The sequence below is a fragment of the Nematolebias whitei genome, chromosome 13 (genome assembly GCF_014905685.2).
Source record: "Nematolebias whitei isolate Nwh7 chromosome 13, NemWhi1, whole genome shotgun sequence".
Taxonomy (NCBI): Eukaryota; Metazoa; Chordata; class Actinopteri; order Cyprinodontiformes; family Rivulidae; genus Nematolebias; species Nematolebias whitei.
In genome coordinates, this window is record NC_056510.1 from 34,446,966 (window position 1) to 34,462,763 (window position 15,798).

General features: G+C 39.8%; 2 protein-coding genes across 2 annotated transcripts in view; one reads left to right on the forward strand and one right to left on the reverse strand.

Annotated features, from left to right (window-relative positions):
- The window catches only part of armc8 (armadillo repeat containing 8), a 77,236-nt gene extending 69,406 nt beyond the window's left edge, over positions 1–7,830 (reverse strand). The window contains exon 1 of the mRNA XM_037686613.1: positions 7,583–7,830. Coding sequence (XP_037542541.1) covers positions 7,583–7,627 — 45 coding nt within the window. The 5' untranslated portion in view covers positions 7,628–7,830. The remainder of the gene's footprint in view (positions 1–7,582) is intronic.
- A 250-nt stretch (positions 7,831–8,080) lies between these two features.
- dbr1 (debranching RNA lariats 1) overlaps positions 8,081–15,798 on the forward strand; it is a gene marked incomplete in the record, with an annotated part of 9,298 nt that continues 1,580 nt past the window's right edge. The window contains 8 exon segments of the mRNA XM_037686614.1: positions 8,081–8,099; positions 10,894–11,108; positions 11,192–11,316; positions 11,394–11,474; positions 11,558–11,643; positions 12,402–12,626; positions 12,774–12,851; positions 12,952–13,097. Coding sequence (XP_037542542.1) covers positions 8,082–8,099; positions 10,894–11,108; positions 11,192–11,316; positions 11,394–11,474; positions 11,558–11,643; positions 12,402–12,626; positions 12,774–12,851; positions 12,952–13,097 — 974 coding nt within the window.

The following is a 15,798-nucleotide window of genomic DNA, read 5'->3' on the forward strand; positions in this document are numbered from 1 at the left end:
ATATATATATATATATATATATATATATATATATATATATATATATACATACATGTACACTCACACACACACATATATACATATACACACACACACACACACACACTAGGGATGCACAATACACTTTTTTTTTTTTTACTTCTGATCCCGATACCTAAATCTGTATCGGTCGATATCGATCCGATATCATCATCATCATCATCATCATCATCGATTTTCTATGAGACTGTAATAATCTCCTCTCAAGTACAATTTGTACAAATCTATGCATGCATGTCCAAAAAGGCAACTTGAGGTAAGTTTTATTAATGTTGGATAAGTTTTAAAGTTAGAATTAAATTCAGCTAACACAAAATATGTTATTTTTATTCCTAGCTTTAAAGTGGATATTAAGGTGATTAATTTAAGTGATTTAAAAAAAAAAAATTAAATAAGGGGGAGATAAGAATTTTTTTCTTCTTTCTGCACTCTTTTCATTCAATGTTTTATTTTTGATGAATTTTATTTGTTTCTTTTAAATGAATGAATAAATTAATAAAATAAAATAAAATGTTAAATGGCTTTAAACATCTGCTAGTTCATGGCATAAACCAACAGACATGTTCCTGTTTTTAGTATTTTACATCACTTTATAATGTAGCTGTTTATGTTTCGTTTTAATATAATTTTCCATTCATATGCTCTTTTATGATTGTCTACTGTTGTTGTAAAGTACTGATAAATATCTCCTGGAGGGTAAACTATATCTTGGCTGCAAGTATTAAGCTGTGAAATCCTTCGTTTTCTACAACTGATAGTGGTTGGTCATTAATTACGATGAAGCAACTTCTCAGTAAACATTCGAGCTTCGGGGCTTCAGCTGTGTCTTCTTCTTCTTGTTCAATCCGAAGCAGGCAGTCTGATTTCGGTCAGCTGTGCTCAGTCTGCCCCTCCTCAGAGACGGGCAGACTGAGCGGGGCAGATTGGGCGCGGCTGGCCGGGGTCGGGCTGCCTGCTGCGGATTGAGCAAGAGGAGCAGACCGCTGAAGCCACGGAGCTCGAATGTGCAACGTAAACTAACATTACCACTGTTTAATGTGGTGCTATGGCTCTGCAGACATTGCACGTTGCTGTCTTGCTTTGTGGCGTTTCTTAGTGATGTGTCCTTCTGTGTTGAGGCTTCGAAGCGTGTGTCGAGTAATCCAGGAGGATTTATGTGGAGCGTGTATCGAGGCGTGTATTAATGACGCATGTAGTGACGTTTGAGGCTTTGCTATCGGGCCGTACCACGTGACCGATTCAGGAACTGGCTCGTTTGTACACGCGAGATTCGAAATATGAGGTTCAGACAGAAAAATCCATCATCACCATCATCATGAAGACAGATTAAGATAATTTGCCAATCAAATTTAGACTTTATTTGAGGTCCTCACAAACATGATTTATTTTTCTTTTGTTCAACTTAAAGATTCACAAACCAGTTACGTTATGTAGTGAACTAGGCCTCCGATCAAACCTGCCTCTGAAGACCTTCATGGGACAGGAACTGTTATTTCATTGATTTGAATCCAGAAATACAAATTAACTCATCCAGAGACTGTCTAATTGTATCCTGAACTAATCAATTGAAAAAACACTATCTTTTTTATATTATCATTACTATTTTACAATGTCTTGATAATCAAAAGTGTGTTTAGTTCATACCATTTTTAAATGTTGAAGTGAACCACTCATTTTAAATCAACTGTGAAACAGTATTAATGATTTTTAATCCTCATTCAAATTAGAAATCAAGTTAAAAGTCTATTTTACAAAGTAATTATGCATTTTTGATCTTCTGTCTGAAATGAGAAGAGTGATGTCGGTCAAAAGTCGGAGACAGTCAAGAAACAAGTTATTGGAACGAGCTGTCGTGTTTTTAAACCTCTCAGACAGTAAATTAGAAAACTGGCACCTGTAAGTCTGTCATTTCTCCAAAATATTTTCTCGTCTGTAACTAACCGTTCTCAAAACATTCCGGCTGTTTTCTGACTTGTAATGACCCTCTGACGTCACTAAAACCACACCCCTGTTGGTTCCTTCAACCAATCAGGACTTCCTAAAAGTGACCGGAAGCAGAACTCTTTAAAAGTCGACACTTCCTAGTTCCATTAGTTCCGTAGAGTTCCGTAAGTTCTTCTGGTTCTGATGGAGTTCGGCTGGAGTTTGTCTGAAGTTCTTCTGAGTCTCTTGGAGTACTGTGGAGTAGTTCTGGAGTTTTTCCACTGCTGAGTGGAACTTCGGACTCAGTTTTCCAGGCTGATGGAGTCATCCATCTCTGCAGGAGCCACGACGCCTCGCTGTGGCTCCACCCGGTGAATGCCCTATAACTGCTGAGGAAGTTTGTTCTGTGGAACGGAGTATCTCATGACTTCTGCCGAGTCGCAGCCGCCCTGAGGAGACTCTGAAAGGTAGCGTGCCAGGGACCTCTTGACCGCAGCTGACCCATTCTCCGCCAAGGTAAAGAGTCGTCACTGGTTTCACTGCAAGTGTACCACGGCGAGCTGCGTTTGAAAGGAGCGTGTTGTTCTGGTCTACAGACATACATCTTCCTCCACATTTTCTCTACATTTAAACTCCTTCATTTCCCATCTTTAAACTTCTATCTTGCCAGTAATTAATCCAGATGCCTTCAGAAATGTCTGTTGTTTTTATTAAGTAAAACGTGCCAAGTTTTATTAATCAGAACCAGATCAGTCTAATCAAGTGTACAATGTTTTGATGTTAAATTTTGATTCTGTTAATAAATGACCACATTTATTTTGATGGGTCAAAGAAAATTAACGTCTCATGTCACTGATTAAACCATCGACAACACAGTACCTCTGTCACATATCTGTCAAGTAGCTTGAAAAAGAGAGAACCAGTTATTAAAATATGACTGTAGTGGAGCTCGAAGCTAACCTAGCCTTTTAGCATACTACAGTTATTATAATCCATCTAATGGTTTTACATTTATAGTCCACTTGATGGCGTAGTAGAGCAAATGAAGCACCATCGAGCTATTTGATGGAAAGCCTTAGTGCTTCATGAAGCTTCATCTCACCATCACTAGTGTTTCTAGTGTAAAATACTTCCACACAGCGGACATGTTTAGATGAAAAGTTGGTTTGCCTGTTTGAGGTCGTTAGCTGCATAAAGACACCTGTCCACCCCACACAATCAGTAAGACTCCAACTACTAACATGGCTAAGATTAAAGGGCTGTCCAAAGACACCAGAGACAAAATTGTAGACCTCCACAAGGCTGGAAAGGGCTACGGGGCAATTGCCAAGCAGCTTGGTGAAAAAAGATCAACAGTTGGAGCAATTATTAGAAAATGGAAGAAGCTAAACATGACTGTCATTCTCCCTCGGACTTGGGCTCCATGCAAGATCTCACCTCGTGGCGTATCAATGATCCTAAGAAAGATGAGGAATCAGCCCAGAACTACACGAAGGAGCTGGTCAATGACCTGAAGAGAGCTGGCACCACTGTTTCCAAGGTTACTGTGGGTATTACACTAAGACGTCATAGTTTAAAATCATGCATGGCACGGAAGGTTCCCCTGCTTAAATCAGCACACGTCCAGGCCCATTTTAAGTTTGACCATGACCATTTGGATGATCCAAAGGAGTCATGGGAGAAAGTTATGTGCTCAGATGAGACAAAATAGAACTTTTTGGTCTTAATTCTACCCGCCTCAGTTACAGCATTGAAGATGGGTCATGGCTGGGTCTTCCAACATGACAATGACCCGAAGCACACAGTCAGAATAACAAAGGAGTGGCTCCGTAAGAAGCATATCAAAGTTCTGGAGTGGCCTAGCCAGTCTCCAGACCTAAACCCTATAGAAAATCATTGGAGGGAGCTCAAACTACGCGTTTTTCAGTGACAGCCCAGAAACCTGGCTGATCTAGAGAAGATCTCTGTGGAGGAATGGGCCAAAATCTCTGCTGCATGTGTGTGCAAACCTGGTGAACAACTACAGGAAACGTTTGACCTCTGTAATTGCAAACAAAGGCTACTGTATCAAATATTAACATTGATTTTCACAGGTGTTCAAATACTTATATGCTGCAGTAACACACAAATGAATTATTTAAAAAAATTATACATTGTGATTTCCGGATGTTTATTAGATTATGTCTCTCACAGTGGACATGCACCTAAGATGAAAATTTCAGACCCCTCCATGATTTCTAAGTGGGAGAACTTGCAAAGTCGCAGGGTGTTCAAATACTTATTTTACCGACCGACCGACCGACCGTCCGTCCGTCCTTCCGACCATTTGTCCGTCCGTCAGTCAGTCACTGGCAACTTTGTTCATAACTTTCCAGGATTAAATTCTAACTTTGAAACTTATCCAACAGCAGGTGCTAAATAATTTAAAATAATTTATTTTAAATAAAAATTCTATGCCGATCGTGCAGCTCATCTATCGAGCAGCCAATTGTGTGTCATGTCCAATCTTATTTTGAAAAACAGCGATAATGAACAGCAAAGTAGCGAGGGACTACTGTATGTGCATTTTACAAATTATTCGTGGGAGATAATTTCATACTGCTAAAGTAAATCTGCTTGTTTGTGTATAAAACACTGTTTAAGTGTCATTTAATGGTAAATCATCTTGTTCCAAGATAATATATCAATAAAGCTATATTGCTTACTTGAAAATTATTATGATTGAAATAATTGTTTGAAAAAAGGGGCAGATATAAGATTTTATTTTCTTTCTGCTGCCTTTCATTTTAAATCTTTTGTATCTTTTTATATTGTTATGGAATTGTTTTGTACTTTTTTAAAATGAATAAACTTTATACCATACCATACCATATTGCTACATTACATGGCATCTTATGTCATAAGCTCTCAAAAATTGGTTTCTCAGACCACACCATTTGTTGGTTCTCTATCTCTCAGATCGGAGGCAATGTAATGGTACTTCTTCCAGTTATCTAACTGTTAACAATGATGTACCACAGGGCTCAGTCTTAGGACCCACCCGCTTCACAATCTACATAGTTAATGTAGGTCAGATCATCCCTGATGCATCCATGCATTTCTATGCTGATGATAGTTGTTTAATGTCGAGCTAAAACAGTTGCTAAGATTTTCCATCTTTTGCAATCAGCTTTCTAGAATTGGGCCGCTCAAGGTGGCTGTATGTTGGAGCAGCTCGGTTACTTTCATTCTGAGATTTTGCTTTTGGAAACTTTAATTCCTGTTTTTCTGGATGTAAATCACATTTTTTGGATGATTGTTTCCTCTGGTATCGGATGCTGTGCAGCTGGAAGGATTTTTACTGAAACTTTTTGTAGTTTTGGACATTTGTTATGATGCGTAACCATGGCAACAAGGCAGTTTTCTACAACCAACAGCAGCTGATTAACATCTTAAAAGCTCAAGTAATATCTCAACTACAGCCCCAAATCTCAAATGAGTTGAAAGGATGTTCTGTGGACGCATTCTCATCTACCTGCCAGCTGTGTTCGAGTGCCTGACCACTTAGATCCTGGAACTAGCAGGAAACATGGCTCATGACAGTGGAAGGACAGGATCGTCCCTCGGCACCTACAGTTGACTGTCCGCAGCGACGAGGAGCTCGACAGGCTGCTGGGAGGAGTGGCCATTGCTCTGGGAGGAGTTCTGCCCGGCATTTGGGCGGTCCTACAGCACGAGGGAACCGAGAGGCCAGCCGAGTCTGGGTGGACGGATCAGACGGCATCTGCAGCCAGTTTCTTAGGATCCACTGTGGGATGGACCTTACAAGAGATCCTTCCTGCCTACAGCCATCAGTATCTATAACATCTCTTAATGAAATGAGGATAACGAGTTACAACAACAAATAATTTCCCTTTGGGATTAATAAAGTAATTTTGAATTGAATTGATATCATCCAGTCAGATTTGTTCCATCTCAAACTTGTACTAAATGCCGACAAAACCAAAGGGATGTTGTTTTCAAATAAGAAGAAGTCGGTCCCAGTAGTTCTAAACCTCGTTTTTATCTTAGAATGGTGCTCCATTTGGGTTTGTCGATTCCTACAAATACTTGGATATCTTGGTTGATTCACATCTCTCTTTTAAGCCCCACATCGAAAATTTCGTAAAGAAACAAAGTTAAACTGGGTTTCTTTTTCAGCAATGAATCCTGTCTAACTCTGAACACTAGGAAACACCTTGTAACTGCAACTTTCCTTCCCGCCATACGGTGACAGTATTTGCATGAATGCCCCTACAAGCACCTTGTAGATGTTGTACGCTGTCTATCATGGTGCGTTAAGATTCATAACTGGCCATACCCATCACTGCACCCTGTATTCACTGGTTAACTGTTCGTCATTAACTTCACAGATTCTCACACTGGTACATTTTCATCTTTAAACCACTTATTGGTCTGTTGCCTTATATATGGTATCTCCTCCTATATGTCACTTTTTGAATGCAGCTACAGCGTGCGCTCTCAGGATGTTATTACATGCAGTGTACCCTCAGTGCGGACTGAACTAGGCAAAAGGGCCTCCTCCGACTCTGCTCCTGTATCCTGGAAAATCTTGCAAAAAGATCTGAAGCTCTCAACCTTGACCTCTCTAAGTAGCTTCAAACATCTGCTAAGTTCCTGGCAAAAAGCAATGCAGACATGTTCCTGTTTTTAGTGTTTTACATCGCTTAACATTGTAGCTGTTTTTGTTTACTATCATTTTCTTCCATTTATTTTTTTCAATGCTTTCTTTTATGATCGTCTACTGTTGTCATCATTCTTTGCTTAAAAAACAAACAAACAAAAAAACAGGTCTCTCATAAATGAGTCCTTGAGACTCAATGAGACTAACTTGTATAAATAGTTTGAATAAATGTTTGCCATGCGGTGGATGGGCGTGGTTTTGAATCACGTGGTGTCGGTAGTGCTCACCTGTTTGCTGACCTGGTGAGTTTGTTATAGAGTGGGTGATGGGGCAGTCTACATTTTTGCTGACCGCTTTGCGCTTTAAACTTTGCTTTTGATCATTGCTGGAACCTATGGATCCTTTTTTTTTAATGCTGCTCTGGGACATGAGTGTCTATGATTCACGGATGTCTTGCCTTGGAATGTGAAGAACTTGACGCCAATAAAAGAATCTCAACAGCAGCTTGGATTTATGTCTTAAACGGCGGGCGCGTCAACAATAATTTCCCCTCAGCTGCTCGGCGACTCAGTTTGTTTGACAGTCGCCAATATGCAATTAGTTTGCAGCTAGCCGCTAACTCATGGTCCCAAGTGACACTGACAGCTTGTTTAGAAGCTTCATTAATTTTTCTAACTCCTCTGGTGTGAACGGCCATATACTAAACTCACCTCTTGCAAGCTCCAAGTGTCCCCGCCTGGGTGAAAATTGTTCACCAACAGCTAGTATGTAACTAGACCGTTACAATGCTAACAAGCTGGTAAGCTTTCAGTTTAGCTACAATGCTAATTCAATAGTTTATCCCGTTTGACAGTCCCTAGCTATGTATATATAAGACATTTGAAATTATATTAACCACTTTATGTTATAGGGATCATTCTGAAAATGACTGACTTTTGACATAAGAGCGACACTCACAGACAGCACACTGATGCGGAGAGGGGCCTCCAACAAGCACGCCATCTCTCTTCCACCGAACGAGCGCCCAGTAGGCGCAACACCTCGCGAACACTCTGCCCTCCAGAGCAGCTGCGAGCAGCCTCTAGAAAGTAGCTGTAGCGTGTGCACAAAGCTCTCCGAGCCTTTCTTTTCTATATAACGCACAGTTGTAGTCCTCTTTTGGCTCAGCTGTGACCGCCAGCACTAAAGATGGAACACAAAACTGTTCAATCTGCCTGATAGGTAAATGTTGTTTAAAAGTGTGACGTCTGTGTCGGCTATTACGCAAGATTCGACACTTTTTGTTTCTCTGTTGTCTATAAAAACAAGAATTAATATACAAACAGTAAATAGGTTAGTATATAGTTGATATTGATTATAATACTTAACAACATAAAATTTTCACAATAATAATGCTCACAAATTTATAATGGAAAGTGCTGCCGAGGACAAAATCATGCAAGAGAACTCATTGCGCATGCGTTTGTGTAGTAACGTAAGTACGTAACCTGAATATTTGTTCCGCGGTTTTAAGCTGCTGATTTGAGTTTTGAGCTGAAATTTTTAACTTTATGAATTATAAACTAGGGCATATAAACCTTTCAGTTAATCACTGATTCGCGTAAGTAACAAGTTTTATCTTTTCCTCTTGTTTGGTCGTTTTGTCTATAGTCTTAACCACGTTGTCTCTTGCTAGCTGTTCCTTCAAGTGCTACAATTTTATTGTTCATGGTTTTTAAACCAGGCAGCACGGTGGCGCAACTGGTAGAGCTGCTGCCTCTCAGCGAGCAGGTCCGTGGTTCAAACCCCGGTCCGGGGGCCTTTCTGGGTGGAGTTTGCATGTTCTCTCCGTGCATGCGTGGGTTTTCTCCGGGTGCTCCGGTTTCCTCCCACAGTCCAAAAACATGCGTGTTAGACTGATTGGTAACTCTAAATTGTCCCTAGGTGTGAATGAGAGAGTGAATGGTTGTTTGTCTCTATGTGGCCCTGTGATGGACTTGCGACCCGTCCAGGGTGTACCCCGCCCCTAGCACAGTGATTGCTGGACATGGGCACCAGCGACCCTCGTGACCCAAAATGGAATAAGCGGGTAAAGATAATGGATGGACGGATGGATGGTTTTTAAACCATAAATATAAAACCGCGCATCTACGCCACTGGGTCAATTTATTTGTAGTAAAAATATTTAATATTTAAAAGAAAGGAGAAATGTTTAATTTGTATATTGTGAAAAACATTTTTTGTTCTTTTTTTTTTTTGGAGGGGTGTTTTGAAAACATCAAAATATGACCCGTAACTGATTACATGATTTGATCAATTAATAAGATTGAATACTAGGAGGGCACTGTGATAGCTCGGTGGTCAATTCCGTTGTCTTGTAATCCTGAGGTTAAGGGTTCGAGCCCAGGTTGCGTCAGTAAGGGCATCTTTACACTACACTCTGTGTCTCATTTACCCATTCATACAGCACTCTACTAGATCTATACAAAGAATAATCTGTAAGGGTGCACTGATTGCAGTTTTCTGGCCGATCACCGATTTCTAAAAGTCTGACCTGCCGATTCCGATTTTGGCTGATACCGATTTAGTTTTATAAGCAACACTGTCAGGTGTTATAAGGTCACAATGCACCTTCAATTTTCCAATATTATTTTATTGAAAAAACATACCCTAGAACAATATCCTAGAACAATGCAAACTTGTTTTAACTGTCAATGAGGTAGTGCTCTGAAATATAAATGAAGTTCAGACAATTTTTAAAAAATTTAAAAAATCTGTAAAATTGGTTTCTCATGCAAGTATAGTCTGATTTCCGATTTCCCAAAATTAAGGAAATTAGGGCCGATTTATTGGTGCACTTCTAATAATCAGTGCATTATCACATTCATACACCAACGGGACACACATCACAGGCAATGAGAGGTTCAGTGTCTTGCCCAGGGACACTTCGGCATGTGACTGCTGGTGGAATCAAACCCCCAGCTCTTGCATTGGAGGTCGACTGCTCTAACCACTCAGCCACAGGCAGCAGCTGAAATAAATTTACTTAATAAGAATGAATACTGAGTGAGCCAAGCTTTTGCTCCGTTATGATGATTATGTTGTAGTAAGATGAAGTACGCTTCCACTGCCTTGTGACTAGTTGACAAATGGTATTCATGAGGGTCTTTAGGATGCCTTGCAACATTCAGTGCGGTTCTCAGTTTACTCACATGAATCGCAGAATGTCGCATGAATTTCTCTTAAAATTTGAAGTTAGGGCAGAGCAATGGGTCAGTTGGTAGAGCTGTTGCCTCTCAGCTAGAAGGTTGCTGGTTCAAATCTCAGCCTGGGACCCCTCTGGGTGGAGTTTGCATGTTCTCTCCGCGCATGCGTTGGTTTTCTCTGGGTACTCCGGTTTCCTCCCACAGACCAAAAACATGCATGTTAGTCTGATTGGTAACTCTAAAATTGTCCCTAGGTGAGAGAGTGAATGGTTGTTTGTCTCTATGTGTCTCTGTGATGGACTGGAGACCTGTCCAGGGTGTCCCCTGCCTCTCGCACAGTGATTGCTGGACATGGACACCAGTGACCCCATGACCCAAAAAGGAAAAAGCAGGGATGGATGGATTTTGAAGTTGGTCACAAAGTTGACCATATGTCTCAAACCTACCTAACTTTTGTCTCAAACCCATCTGAAGGGAGCTATAGCTGTTTTTGACACCTGCATGGAAAGTAACGTCTGACAGAAAACGTGAAGCAAATGTCCAAGTCTACAACTCACACAGATAGTAAATATTGAGTGTCTTTCGGCTGCTCTCAACCATATGGTTTGCCAAAGTGAGCAAAAGATTTATCAGTTGTTTCACACGATATCCTGACGCAACCTGGGCTTGAACCCACAACCCCAGGATTACAAGAAAACTGCCGCACCGACCACAGAGCTACCACAGCCCCTAATAATTTTAAAACTAGTCCTAATCTGCCTTTCTTCATTTTAAAAGTGAACTCTGGCAGATTAAATCATAAACACAGGTTGAGTTCGATGTGGGTGGAGGTGGACAGCAAAATCATGTGCACAGCCAAGAACGCAGTTTTACTCGTTCACACAAACGTAAGCAGTGATTTCATAAACTGGCGATTTGAAATGTACCTGCACAGCTCGCTGATCACTTCGTTTTGAACATACGAGACTTCTGCTGAAAATCTGCACATTTTCTTGGAATTTTGAGTCACCAGCTGGCCTCCAACAGTTACAGCCCAGTTAAACCTACTACCTTTTTGGAATGTGAATTTTTGGTCATCTGCAGCTCACTGGTTTGTACAGCATGAAGATTGCAGTAGAAGGCTGTTGCCATGGAGAGCTGGACAAGATCTATGAGACGATCACCTACCTGGAGAATAAGGAAGGTGTAAAAGTAGACCTGCTGCTTTGCTGTGGAGACTTTCAGGCAGTGCGAAATGAGGAAGACATGGAGTGCATGGCAGTCCCAGTCAAGTACAGGACAATGCAGACCTTTTATAAGTGGGTTCTTAATTTCTGATTTTAGGTTTAAGGAAGAAGAAAAAAAAGAAGACCTTGACTATTTCATATTGTTTGTATTGCAGATACTACTCTGGAGAAAAGACAGCTCCAGTTTTGACTATCTTTATTGGTGGGAACCATGAGGCTTCCAACCACCTGCAGGAGCTGCCTTATGGGGGCTGGGTGGCCCCTAACATTTATTATTTAGGTAGAGCCAGCAGATTAAATGTGTTTCTTCCAGCCTATCTGGCACACCACATGCCTAACTGGATCACCTGTCTTTAGGTTATGCTGGTGTTGTTCGCTACAAAGGGATTCGAATTGGTGGCTTATCTGGAATATTCAAATCACACGACTACAGAAAGGGTAGGATTGTTTATGCTTTTGCAATCATTTGAAATATTTGAAGTACACACATCATGTTTAGAAGGAAATGTGTATTTTCTAAGGTCACCATGAATTCCCTCCATACAATCCTGAAACCCTTCGAAGTGTCTACCACACAAGAAATATTGAGGTTTTCAAATTAAAGCAGGTAAACATTTAATGCACTTGTTTAAATTATCTACAATAATGTTTTTCCCTGTGTTTGTGTGTCTGTTATGAAAATATTTCTTTAACAGCTTTTTTAACATTTTTATAGAACTTGCTACAGGTAAAAGTAATTATTGAATGTATTTCTAGAACGGAGTCAACCCGATTCAAGATGGCAGCCATTTGATCTTCAAAACACAAAAAATAGCTATAACTTGGCCAGTTTTACAGAGGATCTAAAGTTTGGTGTGGAAGTAGCTGAGACTAATCCTCAATACAAAATCTGAATTTCTAATGGATTTTAAAACTTCTATTAACTATGTAAAGTCAGCTCCGTCTGTCTGTTAGCATAATATCATGAACAAATGATTGAATTTTAATGAGACTTTCAAAAAGTAATCATTCAGCGTGCATCTACAATTAACTTTTAGAGTCAATCCAATTCAAGATGGCTACCACTGGTATCGGCAGAAGCCAACGTAACATGACTGTGTCTCAGTCGGTTTTACGGCTATTGACTTAAGCTTTTATATCTGACTCAGATGCCATATGAGTCATTGTAAAAAAAAAAAAAAAAGTGTATATATTTGCATAACATAGTTTGTCCAAAATGGTTCCACCTCTGTTATTTCTCAGCGTAAGCTAGTTTCAGTCTAATACGTTGGCATAAAAGGCAGCAGTACACAGCAATACACATTACTTCAGAGAATACTACTGTAGATGTTTAATATACATTTTTGTTGTTTTGTGTCAATAAAGATTCAGATGCCACTGGACATCTTTATGAGCCACGATTGGCCTCGGGGCATCTGCTACTATGGAAATACCGAAGAATTGTTGCGAAAGAAAAGGTTTCTTCGTCAAGATGTGGAGTCAAATGCTCTTGGAAGTCCTGCTGCTGAAGAACTCCTGGCTCACCTCCAGCCCGTCTACTGGTTCTCTGCCCATCTTCATGTCAAGTTTGCTGCTGTTATGCAGCATCCGGTGAGACTGGGATTTTGTTTTGTTTTTTTCACCTACCAAGTAAAATGTATGTGATAGATTTCTGTTGAAAGAAGTCAGAATGTACATGAATTAATGAATACAAAACATGTTCACAGATTTATGACCCAGTAACTTGTTTTTCTGTAGCCTAAAGGAAACGCTGCTTCACGTGTAACTAAATTCCTGTCTCTGGATAAATGTCTGCCCTACAGAGAGTTTCTGCAGGTTAGTGGAAATGTTTTTCCTACATGTACATACGACGTCACTATTTGTGTTTTTGTTTAAGCTTTATGCAAATAAATCTATATTCATATATGCATTTCAGATTGTGGATCTTCCAGATAGACCAAGTTCATCTGAGGGTCTGGAATATGATCCAGAGTGGCTTGCTGTTCTGAAAGCCACCAACAGTTTACAGAGGACCACTCCTCAGCTTTGGAACCCCCCAGAGAATAATGGCTTGCACGAAAGGTACACAAATAATTGGAAATAAAATGACAGAGAGCGGGCAGCACGGTGGTGCCAACTAGAGCTGCTGCCTCTCAGCAAGAAGGTTGACGGATCAAATCCCTGCCGGGGGCCTTTCTGGGTGGAGTTTGCATGTTCTCTCTGTGCATGCGTGAGTTTTCTCCAGGTGCTCCGGTTTCCTCCCACAGACCAAAAACATGCATGTTGGGTAGAGCTGTCATTTCTAACCTGGCCCGACCCGAAAATTGGGGCCCGGCCAAAATAATGTGCTGGATGGACGGGCTGGGTAGGTATCAGAGTTTTGATTGCGTCAGCGGACACATGCGAGGCTGACGACCCAATTTGGATCATCAGCCGTGTGCGTCTGCTGACTGTTAATAACTATAATATTATAATATTACAATAACTATAATCTGCTGACTGTTAATAACTATAATATTACAATAACTATAATAATCTGCTGACTGTCAATAACTATAATATAATAACTATAATAATCTGCTGACTGTTAATAACTATAATATTACAATACCTATAATAATCTGCTGACTGTTTATAACTATATTATAATAACTATAATAATCTGCTGACTGTTAATAACTGTAAATTATAATAACTATAATAATCTGCTGACTGTTAACTATAATATTATAATAACTATAATAATCCGCTGACTCTTGTTAATAAACAAGAAATCTTATATCTTCCTTTCTTTGAAATATGTTTTAAATCATGTCAAACTGATTTGCTTACAAAAGCAGTAAAAGCTTAATTTAGTTTTTATTTTATTTTATTCGGGTTTGGGCCTGTAATCACAGTTAATTGGTCGGTTTTGGGTCAAGCTTGTAAAAAACAATACGGGTTTGGGCCGGCCCAGATGTTTTTAGGCCCGAATGCAACTCAATAATTTTAGTCTGATTGGTAACTCTAAATTGTCTTTAAATGTGAGTGAATGGTTGGTTGTTTGTCTCGTTTGTCTGTGTCCCTGTGATGGACTGGAGACCTGTCCAGTGTGTCCCTCGCCTCTCACACAGTGACTGCTGGACATGGGCACCAGTGACCGCTGTGACCCGAAACAGAGTATAGGTTAAAGATAATGGATGGAAACAAAGCATAGGTTAAAGACAATGGATGGAAACAGAGTATAGGTTAAAGATAATGGATGGAAACAGAGCATAGGTTAAAGACAATGGATGGAAACAAAGTATAGGTTAAAGATAATGGATGGAAACAGAGCATAGGTTAAAGACAATGGATGGAAACAAAGTATAGGTTAAAGATAATGGATGGAAACAGAGTATAGGTTAAAGATAATGGATGGAAACAGAGTATAGGTTAAAGAGGCTGGCTGGCTGCATTAAATCATTATAATTATTAGTTCTTGTTTTTGGGGGGTGGGGGCAAAATTTGAGAAAATAACTATTTTGATTTTATTTTTTTTTTTGGTGGGGGGGGGGGGTATTTTTATACACTACATTTTAGGCTAAGCTAACTGTAAAGAATTGACTAGTTTATTGTGGGGAAAATATTTGAGCTAATAAGTAAGATGATTAATTTAGGGGAGTGGTGGCGCAGAGGTTAGTAAAGGTGGGCCTGTGATCGGAAGATCGCCGGTTCAAGCCCGGGTACCGACAACATCAAAAATGTGGGTGGGGTAGATGAAGCACCCGCACCTGCCCCCACCCTCATTCGTACCACCCTGGGCCCTTGAGCAAGGCCCTTAACCCCACTATCTGCTCCTCCGGGTGTCCTAGTTAGCAGCTCTCTGCTCCACACAGAGGCTGTGGTAGCTCAGTGGTCTGTGGTTGTGTCAGGAAGGACATTCAGCGTAAAAATAACTGGCATGTCTTCGTGTGACTTAGTTCACTGTGGAGACCCCTGAAGAAGGGAGCAGCCGAAAGAAGAAGGAAAAAAAAGTAAGATGATGAGTTTAACCTCCAGTAACACTCGTAAAGTTAAAGAACCTTCCTGCTGTTAGTTATTACTGGTAGTTAGCCCACCAGCTCTGTGGAGCTAAATTAGTTTTTACTAACTTTGATAAAGTCTTAAATAAACTATGAAACCTTTATTTATTTAATTTATTTATTAATTTTTACATCTGGTGGCCAAATGAATTCAAGACACTAAGTTTGTCACATCAACAAAACATGGTGGTTACTTTTACCAAGATATTCTTTTCAATTCCCCATAACAACACAAAAACAAACTTTAGTCTACAAAAAATAAATAAAATAAATTAAACATACTTGTTTGAGGGACATTAAGACAAATAATCCCAGTTTGGTGATTATTTTATCAGCATGTCCTTTTAAAATATCACACTCAATAAACGGGGAATGTAGTTTTTTGTCTCTTGTAATATTTTGTGCTGGTGGTTAGTATTTGAATGGAAGTAAATTTTATTTGGATCAGTCTGTGTTTGTATTTTGCATTATGAGACTGAATTTTGGTCTTTCATTATTTGTAAGCCATAATCATAAAAATTACCAAAAATAAAGGCTTGAAATATTTCACTCTGTGTAAATAATCTAAATAAAATACAAAAAAGTTCAATCTGGTCCTCTGGACATTCAAAAAAAACAAAACAAAGCAAAAAAAAATATAGAAACGTTTCGTCTCTCATCCAAAAGACTTCCTCAGTCTGAGGTGCTGTTTTCAGCTCAGTCTCTTAAATAGCACCTTCTCAGAGTGGATCAACCAGTTT